Source organism: Hippopotamus amphibius, chromosome 10 (assembly GCF_030028045.1).
Source record: "Hippopotamus amphibius kiboko isolate mHipAmp2 chromosome 10, mHipAmp2.hap2, whole genome shotgun sequence".
Taxonomy (NCBI): Eukaryota; Metazoa; Chordata; class Mammalia; order Artiodactyla; family Hippopotamidae; genus Hippopotamus; species Hippopotamus amphibius.
Genome location: NC_080195.1, coordinates 50,048,176 through 50,062,797, shown reverse-complemented (window position 1 = coordinate 50,062,797; position 14,622 = coordinate 50,048,176). Strand labels below are relative to the sequence as shown.

At 37.8% G+C, this 14,622-nt stretch overlaps 1 protein-coding gene across 2 annotated transcripts in view; it reads right to left on the bottom strand.

The window, feature by feature from the left end:
- The window catches only part of KPNA1 (karyopherin subunit alpha 1), a 72,587-nt gene that overhangs the window by 29,085 nt on the left and 28,880 nt on the right, over positions 1-14,622 (bottom strand). For both annotated transcript variants that reach the window (XM_057696779.1, XM_057696781.1), the window contains one exon: positions 2-109. In XM_057696779.1, coding sequence (XP_057552762.1) covers positions 2-109 — 108 coding nt within the window. The remainder of the gene's footprint in view (position 1; positions 110-14,622) is intronic.

Genomic DNA, 14,622 nt, shown 5'->3' with positions numbered 1-14,622 from the left:
CTGGTGCCATCTCCATGTTATTAATCTGAGCCTCATGGAAGCCTCCATCAGACATAACTTCTTCTTCTGTTTCTTCTTCTGCTGTAGCAACATTTCTTCGCTTGAATAACTGAAAAATAAAAAATTGTTATTAAAATAATTCTAACACAAGGTAGTTCAACATCCAAACACTGGGCACCACACTTTTAAAAGGCAATAAAGGATGGAGCTTTTTGAAAATCATTTTTAAAATTCTAATGTGTGTGCCACCTTCAACCTTTCCTGATGAGGAACTATCTCATAATTTTCCAGCCTTATAATCTAATGCAAGTAAGTATCACAATATACTATCACTAGCCCCTGATGAGGTAAAACTTACTAAGAGAGGCCTGACACTACATGACATATAAAAAAAACACATAAAGTTGAAAAAGGAGCTGGGGCATGCTTGGTCATTTCCCTCTTCACTCTTGAAGTAGGTGATAGGATAGTCTTACCAATACATCAGGGGAAATAGGATAAAAATGATGTTAGGATGACTTAATACCTCCCTCCTAACCCTAAAGGTAAGTGAATCAAGGCTTCCTGACCTTCCCAACCTGCATAGCAACCAATGATGACAAATGACTACTGCTTGAACACTACTTTTAAAGCGCCCATTAATTTGTGCAAGCAAAGGAGAATAGTTCTCACTCAAGGCAGCCCACTGAGATGCCTTCCACTACATCCTAGGCAGTATACTTATTCGTCAACCCATGATAGAGTAATGGTAACTTTTCGTCTCGCTCTATATGACTAAAAAAAGCAGATGAAATCCCTAAAATAATAGGTTTCAGACATCAGACAACAGGCAACAGAGACAGTGAGCCCTTCAGAAGAAAGCAAATAAGGTCAGTCCTATAACTGCCTCAGACTGCCTGGATGCAATTTCTAGGCTGCAGCACAGGTAGGGTGAACCTAAACAGGGTCTAGAGGCCTCCTCAATTGAGGAGACAGCATTCAGAACTGAGGAGGCCAAGACACCTAGAATCTACAAGGCAGAGTATTGAAGATGAGATCAACACAGAAAGGACTCCAAAAATTGCAGAAGGTTCCCCTTAAGTCTTTAGCTTAGTACTGACAAGTGCGGGTGTGTGATGAAAAGATCCAAAGATGGAAAAGAAACCACCTTTGAAGAGCATGCAGAACAATTCTGAAGGTCACACAGGTCAAGAATTCAATCACGTTTCTCCTGGCTGAAATAGAAAAAGTAGTGAGGTAAATTAGTCCTAGGTTAAAGACCATTCTGGTCCAGCCCAATGAAACATAAAAGCAAACTGGTTTCAGGTAACTTAACTACATCCAATGACAAATTCAGAATTACACATATTAAAAGAATACAAAAAACTCCAACAACAAAGGAGGTAAAATTTACAATGCTCGGCATTCAATCAATAACTACTAAGCATGCAAAAGAAGTAAGAAAAGACTACCCACAAGGAAAAGAAAAAGCAATCATATCAACCAAAGTCACCTATAAATGAAAATGATGGCAGAACTGGACAAGCAATTAAAATAGTTGTTATAAATATATTCCATGTATTCAAAAAGTAGAAGAAAGTATAACCATGAGAAGAGATAGGAACACATAAAAAAAAATAGGCAAATCAAACACTAGATATAAAAAATATAATTTTTTAAATGAAAAGTATACTGGATGTGATTAAGAGCAGATTAGATACTGTAGAAGAAAAGATTAGTGAATTTAAGGACATCGCAAAATAAAAGAGATGGAAAAAAGGCTGAGAAAATATGTACAAAACCTAAAGTCAGCTGTGGGACATCAAGTGAACTAGTATACATGCACTGGAACCCCAAGGTTTGGGTAGGGGAATGTATTTGGAAAATTAATGGCCAAAACTTTTCCAAATCTGTGAAAGATACAAACCACAAATCCAAAATCTCAAAGAACTCCAGGAAGAAATATGAAGAAAACATGATAGGACATTATATCAAACTGTTTAAAATTGGAAATAAAAATATAAAAGATAAAGCAGCCAAAGGAAAAATGACATCTTACATGCATGCAGGGAAATAAAAGATAAGACTGACAGCAAACATGCTGCTAGAAACAATGGAAGCCAGAGAGTGCGGATCAAACACAAAGTATCAAAAGAGACCACTGGTACAATCACTACAGAAGTTCCTCAAAAAAACAAAAAAAGAATGAAATTCTGCCATTTGCAACAATGTGGATGGACCTAAAAAGTATTATGCTTAGTGAAATAAGTGAGAGAGAAAAAGACAACAGATACTCTATGTTATCACTTATATGTGAAATCTAAAACATAAAACAAACAAATGTAAATAACAAAGGAGAAACAGACTCACAGATACAGAGAACAAACTAGTGTTTACCAATAGGGAGATGGAAGGTGAGAGGGACAGATGGGTATGGATTAAGAGACACAAACTACCAATACTATGTATAAAATAAGCAACAAGAATAGATTGTACAGTACAGGGAGACACAGCCATCAAGCTATAATAACTTTAAATGGAGTATAATCTATAAAAACATTGAGCACTCTGTTGTATACCTGAAACTAATATAATATTGTAAGTCAACTACAGTACAATTTAAAAGAAAAGAAATTGAAAAAAAATAGAAACTGTTAAAAATGGAGGTAACATATTCTTTTTTTCAGATATACAAATCTGGAAGACTTCATAAGCCGCAGACCAACTATGTGTGGAAATGTTAAAGGATGTTCTTCACACATAAGGAAAATGATACCAGATGAAATAAAGATCTAAAAAATGAATGACAAACACCTGGGAATCCCCCAGCAGTCCAGAGGTCAGGACTCAGTGCTTTCACTGCTGAGGGCATAGGTTTAATACCTGGTCATGGAACTAACATTCCACAAGGCACACGGCATAGCCAAAAAATAAGGTTAAAAAAAAAAAAAAAAAAACCAGAAATCATTAAAATGTAGTGAAATCTTTTAAAACCTTTTATCATTAAAAAAATATATTTTGAGAAGAAAGATGGCGGCAAAGTAGAAGGACATGGAATGCATCCCTCTCCACAGACGCATCAGGAATATACCAAAAGACACAATAATTCCCACAGAGAACCAGCTGAACACCAGCAAATGACCTTGGACACCAGAAAGGACTGCAAAGATCCCAACATAACTGGGTAGGACAGAGGGGGGGAAAAAAAAGGAAAAAGAGGAGGAGAAGAAAGGAAAGGGATGGGTCCCACACCCTGGGGCGCAGAGATCTGAAACAGAGGGGAGATTGCCGAATTCAGGGAAACGTCCCTTATCTGACAGAGAAACCCCTTCTCCAACAGTGAATCTCCCTGGGTCAGAAGGGAGGCATTTGGGACTGTTCAAAGAGGATGAAGCAGCTGAGCTGTGGCAGACGGGAAAGAGTAAGAAACACACGGAGGGTACGTACCACGTCTCAGCGTGCTGGGATTAAGACATCGGTTCACAGCTCAACAGGGGGTCTGGGAGCTGGAACGTGGGAACTGGAGAACTGGTTCAGGGTGAGAAACACTGTTGGCAGTGGGGAGAAGGACTGAGAGGACAGGAAGGAAGAAATCCACAGTGGAGTGTGCCTACCACTGAAAGCTGGGTGGCCATGGCAGCGGCTCATAATTGCTGACTCACAAGCAGCTGGGGTGGGGGGGGGGGTGGGGGGGAGCCGCAGGTGCAGCCTCTTTCTCAGCATCTGTGATGGACAAAGGAAGGACCCCTCTGGGCCTGGCTAATGCACTCGGATAACAAAGGCCCCCCGTCAGGGCTGGCCTAGAGTGCCTGCAGCTAAGAGCCAAAAGTCCGCAGAGTGGCCCAGCTCTGCAGACATTCTGTTTACACCTGAGCTGCCAGCTTCCCTCTGCAACAGGCACCACCACAGCTGACAGAGCCGCCATGATCCAGGCAGGGTGCCCTGGCGGAGTCGTAGCAGGGGGGAGGAGTCGCGGTTGGAACTGCTCTCTTGGCCTGAGGCATCCAAGCTACTATGACCCAGGCTGGGTGCCACTGCTCACACATTCCCAGGGGAAGGAGCAAGTATTGTACCCTCTATCTCCCCACACACCAGTGCTTATAGATGAACAATAAAGGAAGCTCTACTGGTCACAGAGTAATACAAAAAACCCAACACGGGTAAAAGGACACTTACAGCTGAGACCCCAAGGAAACAGAAATATTATTATTAATTCTATTGATCTGGTCCATTCTGGGGTCAGTTCTAGCTTTGTTTTTTTTTTTTTAATTAATTATGATCTTAGTCCAAAGGGATCTACACATTTTACAACATATTTTTTTCTATTCTATTTTTTATTCTATTTTTATTTTTAGCCTTTTTATATATTTCTAATTCTAGCTAAGCTTTGTAGTGCTGTCTCTCTCCTACCTTCTACTCATCTCTATCTTTTATACATTTCTATTTGTTTCTTTTTCTTTTCATATTTCCAGTCACACTCAGCTCTTCTGTTACCCTGTCTTCTATCCTTTTTTAGTTCATTTTATCTTAATATACTTCTAAGCAATATTATAAGTCAGCTCTGTTTCCTTGCTTTATTCTCCAGATGACACACTGCTTTGGTTTTTATTATTAGGTTTTGTCTTTATCTTAGTTCTAAGTATAACTGTCTGATTTCACTCTGAGAATCTTCACTCTGTCTGGTGGTACTCTTGCTCTTTATTATATTTGATCCTAGCTTTCAAAATCTCCCTGGATTTGTGTTTGTGTGGGGTTTGCTTTTTTTTTTTCTTCTTGGTTTTGAATTTCTGTTGGTTTTCTCTTTGATTGTCTGATGGTATACTGGGGTACTTCTGTCAGGTCTTTCTAGTGCCTTATGTTCTACTGGATACAGTATTTGTGTGTCTTATACATGTATGTGTTTCCCTGACTTAGTATTTGTTCGACTCAACATTCTGCCATTAGTCTGGGGCTTTGACAGTCTTACTACTCCATCAGAAGTCAAGTAGGAGGCTCTGGGGGGGGAGCACTGAATCCGGAATGCTAGACTACTAGGGAGGCCTCAGACACAGGGACGATTAACTGCATAGAACTCTCACGGAGCCCTGTATCACAGTCTAAGACTCGGCTTCGTCTGACTGTCTGCAACTGCCAGTGCTGGACACCTCACACCAAACTACAAATAAGACAGGAACACAAACCCACCCTTCAGCATACAGACTACCTAAAGCCATATTAAGCTCACAGATACCCTAAAACACACCTCCTGACACAGGCCTGCTCATCAGAGAGGAAGGACACAAAGCCACACACCAGAAAGCAGACACCAGAACCGCCGACAAGGAAGCCTACTCAAGACAGTGGACAAACCCCACCACAGGGGGCAGAGAGCAGAAACAAGAGGAATTACTACCAGGCAGCATAGGGAAAGGAGATAGCAAATCCTATAAATTAGACAAAATGAGAAAACAAAGAAACACCTTGCAGGCAAAGGAGCAGGAAAAAAACCCACAAGGCCAAATAAATGAAGAGGCAATAGGAAAACTGCCTGAACACTCAGAGAAATGATAGTAAAGATGATCCAAAATCTCAATAACAAAATAGAGAAAACACAAGAAACAGTTAATAAGGACGAAGAAGAACTAAAGAGCAAACAAACAGCAACTGACAACAAAGTAACCGAAATTAAAAATACTCTAGATGGTATAAACAGCAGAATAACTGAGGCAGAAGAATGAATAAGTGAGTTGGAAGATAGAATGGGGGAAATAACTGTCACAGAGCAGAAAAGAGAAAAAAGAATAAAAAGAATGGAAAACAGTCTCAGAGACCTTGGTGACAACATTAAGCGCACCAACATTCAAATCACAGGCATCCCAGAAGAAGAAAAAAAGAAAGGGTCTGAGAAAATATTTGAAGAGCTTATAGTGGAAAACTTTCCCAAATGGGAAAGGAAATAGTTAATCAAGTCCAAGAAGCACAGAGTCCCATATAAAATGAACCCAAGGAGAAATACACCAAGGCACATATTAATCAAACTAATGAGAATTAAACACAAAGAAAAAATATTAAAAGCAGCAAGAGAAAAGCAACAAAGAACATATAAGGGAAAACCCATAAGGATAACAGCTGATCTTTCTGCAGAAACTCTGCAGGCCAGAAGGGAATGACAGGATATACTGAAAGTCCTAAAAGAGAAAACCCTACAGCCAAGAATACTCTACCCAGCAAGAATCTCATTCAGATTTGATGGAGAAATCAAAAGCTTTCCAGACAAGCAAAAGTTAAGAGAATTCAGCACCACCAAACCAGCCTAACAACAATTGCTAAAGGAACTTTTCTAAGTAGGAAACAAGAGAAGGAAAAGACCTGCAAAAACAAACTCAAAACAATTAAGAAAATGGTAATTGGAACACACATGTCAATAATCACCTTAAACATAAATGGATTAAATGCTCTAACCAAAAGACACAGACTGGCTGAATGTATACAAAAACAAGACCCTTACATATGCTGTCTACAAGAAACCCACTTCAGATCAAGGGACACATACAGACTGAAAGTAAGAGGATGGAAAAAGATATTCCATGCAAATGGAAGTCAAAAGAAAGCTGGAGTAGCAATACTCATATCAGACAAACTAGACTTTAAAGTAAAGACTATTACAAAAGACAAAGAAGGACACTACATAATGATCAAGGGATCAATCCAAGAAGAAGATATAACAATTGTAAATATCTATGCACCCAACACAGGAGCACCTCAATACATAAGGCAAATGCTAACAGCCTTGGGAAATCGACAGTAACACAGTAATAGTAGGAGACTTGAACACCCCACTTACATCAATGGACAGATCATCCAAACAGAAAATAAATAAGGACACACAAGCTATAAATGACACATTAGACCCTCTCAACTTAATTGGTATTTACAGGACATTCCATCCAAAAAAAACCAGAATACACTTTCTTCTCAAGTGCACACGGAACATTTTCCAGAATAGATCACATCTTGGGTCACAAATCAAGCCTCAGTAAATTCAAGAAAATTGAAATCATATCATGCATCTTCTTTGACCACAATGCCATGAGACAAGATATCAATTACAGGAAAAAAACTGTAAAAAATACAAACACATGGAGGCTAAACAATACACTAGTAAACAACCAAGAAATCACTAAAGAAATCAAAGAGGAAATCAAAAAATATCTAGAAACAAATGACAATGTAAAGACAACAACCCAAAACCTATGGGATGCAGCAAAGGCAATTCTAAGAGGGAAGTTTATAGCAATAGAGTCCTACATCAAGAAACAAGAAAAATATCGAATAAACAACCTAACCTTACACCTAAAACAATTACAGAAAGAAGAACAAAGAAACCCCAAAGTGAGCAGAAGGAAAGATATCATAAAGATTAGATCATAAATAAATGAAAAAGAAAGGAAGGAAACAATAGCAAAGATCAATGAAACCAAAAGCTGGTTCTTTGAGAAGATAAAATTGATAAACCATTAGCCAGACTCATCAGGAAAAAAAGGGAGAAGATGCAAATCAACAGAATTAGAAATGAAAAAGGAGAAGTAACAATGGACACAACAGAAATACAAAAGATCATGCAAGATTACTACAAGCAACTATATGCCAATAAATTGGATAACCTGGAAGAAATGGATACATTCTTAGAAAAATACAATCTTCCAAGACAGAAAAGGGAAGAAAGAGAAAATGTGAACAGACCAATCACAAGTATGGAAATTAAGACTGTGATTAAAAATCTCCCAACAACCAAAAGCCCAGGGCCAGATGGATTTACAGGTGAATTCTATCAAACATTTTGAGAAGAGCTAACACCTATCCTTCTCAAACTCTTCCAAAATACAGCAGAAGGAAGAACACTCCCAAACTCATTCTATGAGGCCACCATCACCCTGATACCAACACCAGAAAAAGATGTCACAAAAAAAGAACATTACAGGCCAATATCACTGATAAATATAGATGCAAACATCCTCAACAAAATACTAGCAAACAGAATCCAACAGCACATTAAAAAGATCATTCACCATGATCAAGTGGGGTTTATCCCTGGGATGCAAGGATTCTTCAATATATGCAAATCAATCAATGTGATACATTATATCAACAAATTGAAGGATAAAAACCATATGATAATCTCAATAGATGCAGAAAAAGCTTTTGACAAAATTCAAAACCCATTTATGATAAAAACTCTCCAGAAAATGGGCATAGAAGGAAATTACCTCAACATAATAAAAGCCACATAAGAGAAACCAAAAGCAAACACCATTCTCAATGGTGAAAAACTGAAAGCATTCCCTCTAAGAACAGGAACACGACAAGGCTGCCCACTCTCACCATTATTCTTCAACATCGTTTTGGAAGTTTTAGCCACAGCAATCAGGGAAGAAAATGAAATAAAAGGAATCCAAATTGGGAAAGAAGTAGTAAAATTGTCACTCTTTGCAGATGATGTGATATTATACATAGAAAACCCTAAAGATGCTACCAGAAGACAGCTAGCACTAATCGATGAATTTAGTAAAGTTAATGCGCAGAAATCTCTTGCATTCCCATACAGTAACAACGAAAAAGCAGAAAAAGAAATTAAGGAACCTCTCCCATTTATCACTGCAACAAAAAGAATAAAATACCTAGGAATAAACCTGCCTAAGACGGCAAAAGACCTGTATGCAGAAAACTATAAGACACTGATGAAAGAAATCAAAGACAATACAAACAGATGGAGAGACACACCATGTTCTTGGATTGGAAGAATCAACATTGTGAAAATTACTACTATCCAAAGCAATCCCGATCAAATCACCAACGGCATTTTTCACAGAACTAGAAAAAGAAATCTTACAATTTGTATGGAAACACAAAAGACCCCGAATAGCCAAAGCAATCTTGAGAAGGAAAGATGGAGTTGGTGGAATTAGGCTTCCTGACTTCAAACTATACTACAAGGCCACAGTAATCAAGACAATATGGTACTGGCACAAAAAAAGAAAGGAAGATCAATAGAACAGAATACAGAACTCATAGGTAAACCCAAGCACGTATGGGCACCTTACCTTTGACAAAGGAGGCAAGAACATACAATGGAAAGAAGACAACCTCTTCAATAAGTGATGCTGGGAAAATAGGAGAGCAACATGTAAAAGAGTGAAATTAGAACACTTCCTAACACCATACACAAAAATAAACTTAAAATGGATTAAAGACCTACATGTAAGGCCAGACACTATAAAACTCCTAGAGGAAAACACAGTCACAACACTCTATGACACACATCAAAGCAAGATCCTTTTTGACCCACCTCCCAGAATCATGGAAATAAAATCAAGAATAAACAAATGGGACCTCATGAAACTTCAAAGCTTTTGCACAGTGAAAGAAACCATAAACAAGACAAGAACGCAACCCTCAAAATGGGAGAAAATACTTGCCAGGGAAGCAATGGACAAAGGATTAATCTCCAAAATATACAAGCAGCTCATGCAGCTTCATACCAAAAAAGCAAATAACCCAATCCACAAATGGGTGGAAGACCTAAATAGACATTTCTCCAAAGAAGACAGGCAGATGGCTAACAAACACACGAAAAGATACTCAACATCACTAATCTTTAGAGAAATGCAAGTCAAAGCCACAATAAGGTATCACCTCACACCAGTCAGAATGGCCATCCTCAAAAAATCTAGAAATAATAAATGTTGGAGAAAGTGTGGAGAAAAGGGAACTCTCCTGCACTGCTGGTGGGAATGTAAGTTGGTACAACCACTACGGAAAACAGTCTGGAGGTTCCTTAAAAAATTAAAAGTAGAACTACCATATGATCCAGTAACCCCACTACTGGGCTCAGAGAAAACCATAATCCAAAAAGAAACATGTACCATAATGTTCATTGCAGTACTATTTACAACAGCCAGGACATGGAAGCAACCTAAATGCCCATCAACAGGTGAATGGATAAAGAAGATGTGGCATATATATATATAATGGAATATTACTCAGCCATAAAAAGCAATGAAATGGAGCTATATGTAATGAGGTGGATAGAGCTAGAGACTGTCATACAGAGTGAAGTAAGCCAGAAAGAGAAAAACAAATACCGTATGCTAACTCATATATACGGAATCTAAAAAAAAAAAAAAAAAAAAAAAAAAAAAATGGTACCAATGAACCCAGTGACAGGACAAGAATAAGGAGGCAGATGCAGAGAATGGACTGGAAGACACAGGGTTGTGGGGGCAGGGGGCGAAGGGGAAGCTGGGACGAAATGAGAGAGCAGCATAGACATATTTACACTACCAACTGTAAAACAGATAGCTAGTGGGAAGTTGCTGCATAACAAAGGGAGATCAACTCCACGAGTGATGCCTTAGAGGGCCAGGACAGGAAGGGTAGGAGGGAGTTGCAGGAGGGAGGGGATATGGGGATATATGTATTAATACAGCCGGTTCACTTTGGTGTACCTCAAAAGCTGGTATAAGAGTGTAAAGCAATTATATTCCAATAAAGAGCTTAAAAAAAAAAAAAAAAAAAGAGTAATACTGAAATAAATTTAAATACTTCTATTACATTAAACACTATGAGTTTCTAATGATTTCATCCATTCATTCATTTATTGACTTCGGCCTTGCCAAGGGCATGGCATGCAGGATCTTAGTTCCCCGACCAGGGATGGAACCCATGCCGCCTACAATGGAATTGCAGTGTGTTAACCACTGGACCACCAGGGAAGTCCCCTTATAATGTTTTAATACACACTCACCCTTTACTGCTCCCCCTGGAGAATACTAAGGAACCAACTCATTATTTTGAAAACAAAGGGAGAAAATCAAGAATTTCTCTTTCCTATATGATTAGTAATTCAGGAAAACAAAAAACTTGTTGAGGAAAAGCTCCTCTTTAGAGTGACGTGCTAGCTAATAAAAGAAGAAGGAATGATAAAATGATCACTGCAACTCCTGGTAAAGTAATGGATCTCGGCAATGGCCATCAAAGGTTACTAAGCTTGAGGTGAAAAACTGATGGCTGTTGACTAGAGGCTTGATATTAAGGAAACATTAACTTTTTAAGGTATGATAATACAGGCATAATCTTGGCGATATTGCAGGTTGGGGTCCACCACAATGAAGTGAGTCATACGAATTTTTTGGTTTCGCAGTGCATGTAAAAGTTACGTTTACACTACACTGTAGTATATTATAGGAAGTGCCCAAGAGCGTGATGCCTAAAGAATACAACGTACACCTTAATTTAAAAATACTTTATGGCTAAAAAATGTTAATCATCACTTGAGCCTTCAGCAAGTCATAATCTTTTTCCAATATCAAAGCAAAATAACTTCACTGATTACAAATCACCGTAACAAACACAATAATGAAAAAGTTTGAAATGTTGTGAGAACTACCAAAATGTGAAACCGAGATACAAAATGAGCAAATACTATTAGCAAAATGACCTTGATAGACTTGATGCAGGGTTGCCACAAACCTTCAATTAAACACACACACACACATACACACACACACACACACACATACACAATATCTGTGAAGCATTATAAAGCAAAGTGCAATAAAACGAGGTATGCCCGTACTACTCTGGTAAGCCTTTATCTTTCAGAGATACATACCGAAGTATTTATAAGTGAAATAATTTGATGTCTGGGATTTGTTTCAAAGTAATTCAGGGCATTATTTTACTACTGTCTAGAAGACACCCCTCAACACGGCTTGTAGTACAGGTCTGGTGGTGATAAACTTTTTCAGTTTTTGTATGCCTGAACACAGCTTTGTTTCACCATTGTTTTTGAAAAATATTTTTGCCAGCTACAGAATTTAAAGTTGAGTTTCTTTCTTTGAGTAATTTAAAGATTTTTTCCACTGTCTTCTGGCTTGTATTATACGCTGTTAATGAGATTCTGATGTCACCTTTATCTTTGTTCTTCCTTATGTAACACGACTGTTTTCTCCAGATGTTCTTAAGAGTTTCTCTTTATGATTGGTTACAAGCAGTTTTATAGTGTAGCTTTCTTCATGTTTTTTGTGGCTGGGATTCACTGAGTTTCTTGATCGGTGGGTTCAGTTTTCAATAATTATGGAAAGTCTTTAAACATTCTTTTCTCTTCCACCCTCTCTCCTCTCCTTCGGGGTCTCTAACCATGTATTAGGTTTCTCATAAGTCATCCCATCACTCACTGATATCTGCTCTTCCGTGTGTGTGCACACGCACGTGCATGTATTCTTTTACCTCTTTTTCGTTTTGGATAGTTTCTATTCTTATCCCTTGAAGTTCATTAATCTTCTCTTCTGCAATTTCCAATTTACCACTGATCCTATCTGTGTATTTTTGTTCTGAGACATCATTGTTTTTCTCTCTAGAATTTCAATTTGAGTTATTTTTCTATCTTCTATGTCTCTACTTAATGTTTTGAACATAATACAGTTTTTGACTGTGCTTGTGACTAATGATCATGTTCTCCTACTTCTTTGTACACCTGGTAATCTTTGTTCAGATGCCAGACATTCTCAATTTGTTGGGTACTGGATACTTTTGTATTCCTATAAATTTTCTTGCACATTGTTCTCATATGCAGCTAAGTAATATGGAAACAGTATGATCTTCTTGGATCTTACTTTTATGATTTGCTAGGTACATCTAAAGCAGTCCTAAGTCTATGGGTAATTAATCTCCACTACTGAGGCAAGACTCTTGAATACCTAAAGCCCCAAGAATTATTCCAGTCTGGCTAGGGGAACAGGCACTATTCTTAGCTCTATATAAATGCCAGGCACTGTTCCTGCTAATCCATTTGGGTATTTTTTCCAGCCTTGGATAGTTTCCTCAAATATATGTGATCAGTACATGCTGAATATTCAAGGAAATATTTTGAAGACATCCAGTTTTCTCGCTGTATATGCAGGTTTCTCCTTTCTGGTATTCCATCCTATGAACTCCATTTGTCTTGGTGCCCCTGGACTCAGCTCTGTCTCCTCTTCCCTGTGTTGCAACTTGGAAACTCTCTCAGGCAGTAAGCTGAGGCAAATTGTAGAGCTCACTTCATTTGTTTCACATCTCTAGATACAGTCATTTGTTGCTTGATGCTTGGTATCTTTTCTTTAAATTGAGGTATAGGTGATTCACAATATTGTATTAGTTTCAGGTGTACAAAAGAGTGATTTAAAGATAGATAATTTTCCATTATAGGTTATTACAAGATATTGAATTGTTGTTCCTTGTGTTATACAGTAAATCCTTTTTGCTTATCTATTTTACGTATAGTAGTTTGTGAATCCCATACTTCTAATTTAACCCTCCCTCCTCCACCTCCCTTCCCCCTTTGGTAACCATAAGTTTGTTTTCTATGTCTCTGAGTCTATTTCTGTTTTGTATATAGATTCTTTTGTATTATATTTTAGATTTCACATATAAGTGATATCATATATTTGTTTCTTTCTGTCTGATGTACTCCACCATGATATTCTATAGGTCCATCCAGCTGCTACAAATGGCAGTATTTCATTCTTTTTAAAGCTGAGTAATACTCCACTGTGTGTGTGTGCTGGGGCGGGGAGGGGAATCTTTATGTCTTCTTTGGAGAAGCGTCTATTTATGTCTTCTGCCCATTTTTCTGATTGGTTTGTTTTTTTGATATTGAGCTGTCTAAGCTGTTTGTATATTTTGGAAATTAAGCTCTTGTTGGCCATCATTTGCAAATATTTTCTCCAACATGTAGGTTGTCTTTTTGTTTTGTTTATGGTTTCCTTTGCCATGCAAAAGACTGTAAGTTTGATTAGGTCCCATTTATTTCTGCTTTTCTTGCTTTTGCTTTGGGAGACCGACCTAAGAAAACACTGGTATGATTTACATCAGAGAATGCTTTGCCTATGTTCTGTTCTAGTTTTATGGTGTCATGTCTTATATTTAAGTCTTTATGCCATTTTTTTTCAGATCTTTGAGTATAATAATTGCTTTACAATGTTGTGTTAGTTTCTGCTATACAACAAAGCGAAGCCATTTTGAGTTCACTTTTGTATATGACATGAAGGAATGTTCTAACTTCACTGATTCATCAATACATGAGGCTGTCCAGCTTTCCCAACACCATTTGCAGAATAGACTTTCTTTTCTCCATCGTGTATTCTTGCCTCCTTTGTCAAAGGTTAGTTGACCGTAGGTGTATGGGTTTACTTCTGGGCTCTCTATTCTATTCCATTTATCCATGTCTGTTTTTGTACCAACACCACACTGTTTTGATTACTATAGTTTTGTAGTATTGTCTAAAGTCTGGGAGGGTTATGCTTCCAGCGTTATTCTTTTTCCTGAGGATTGCTTTGGCAATTCTGGGTCTTTTATGGTTCCATATAATTTTAGGATTACTTGTTCTGGTTCTGTGAAAAATGTCATGGGTAATCTGACAGGGATCGCTTTAAATCTGTAGATTGCTTTGCACAGTATGGCCATTTTAACTATATTCATTCTTCCAATCCAAAGCATGGGATATTTCTCCATTTCTTTGAATCACCTTCAATTTGCTTCATCAATGTTTTATAGTTCTCAATGTATACACCTTTCATCTCCTTGGTCAGGTTTATTATCAGAGTTTTTCTTTTTCTTTTTTTTTAA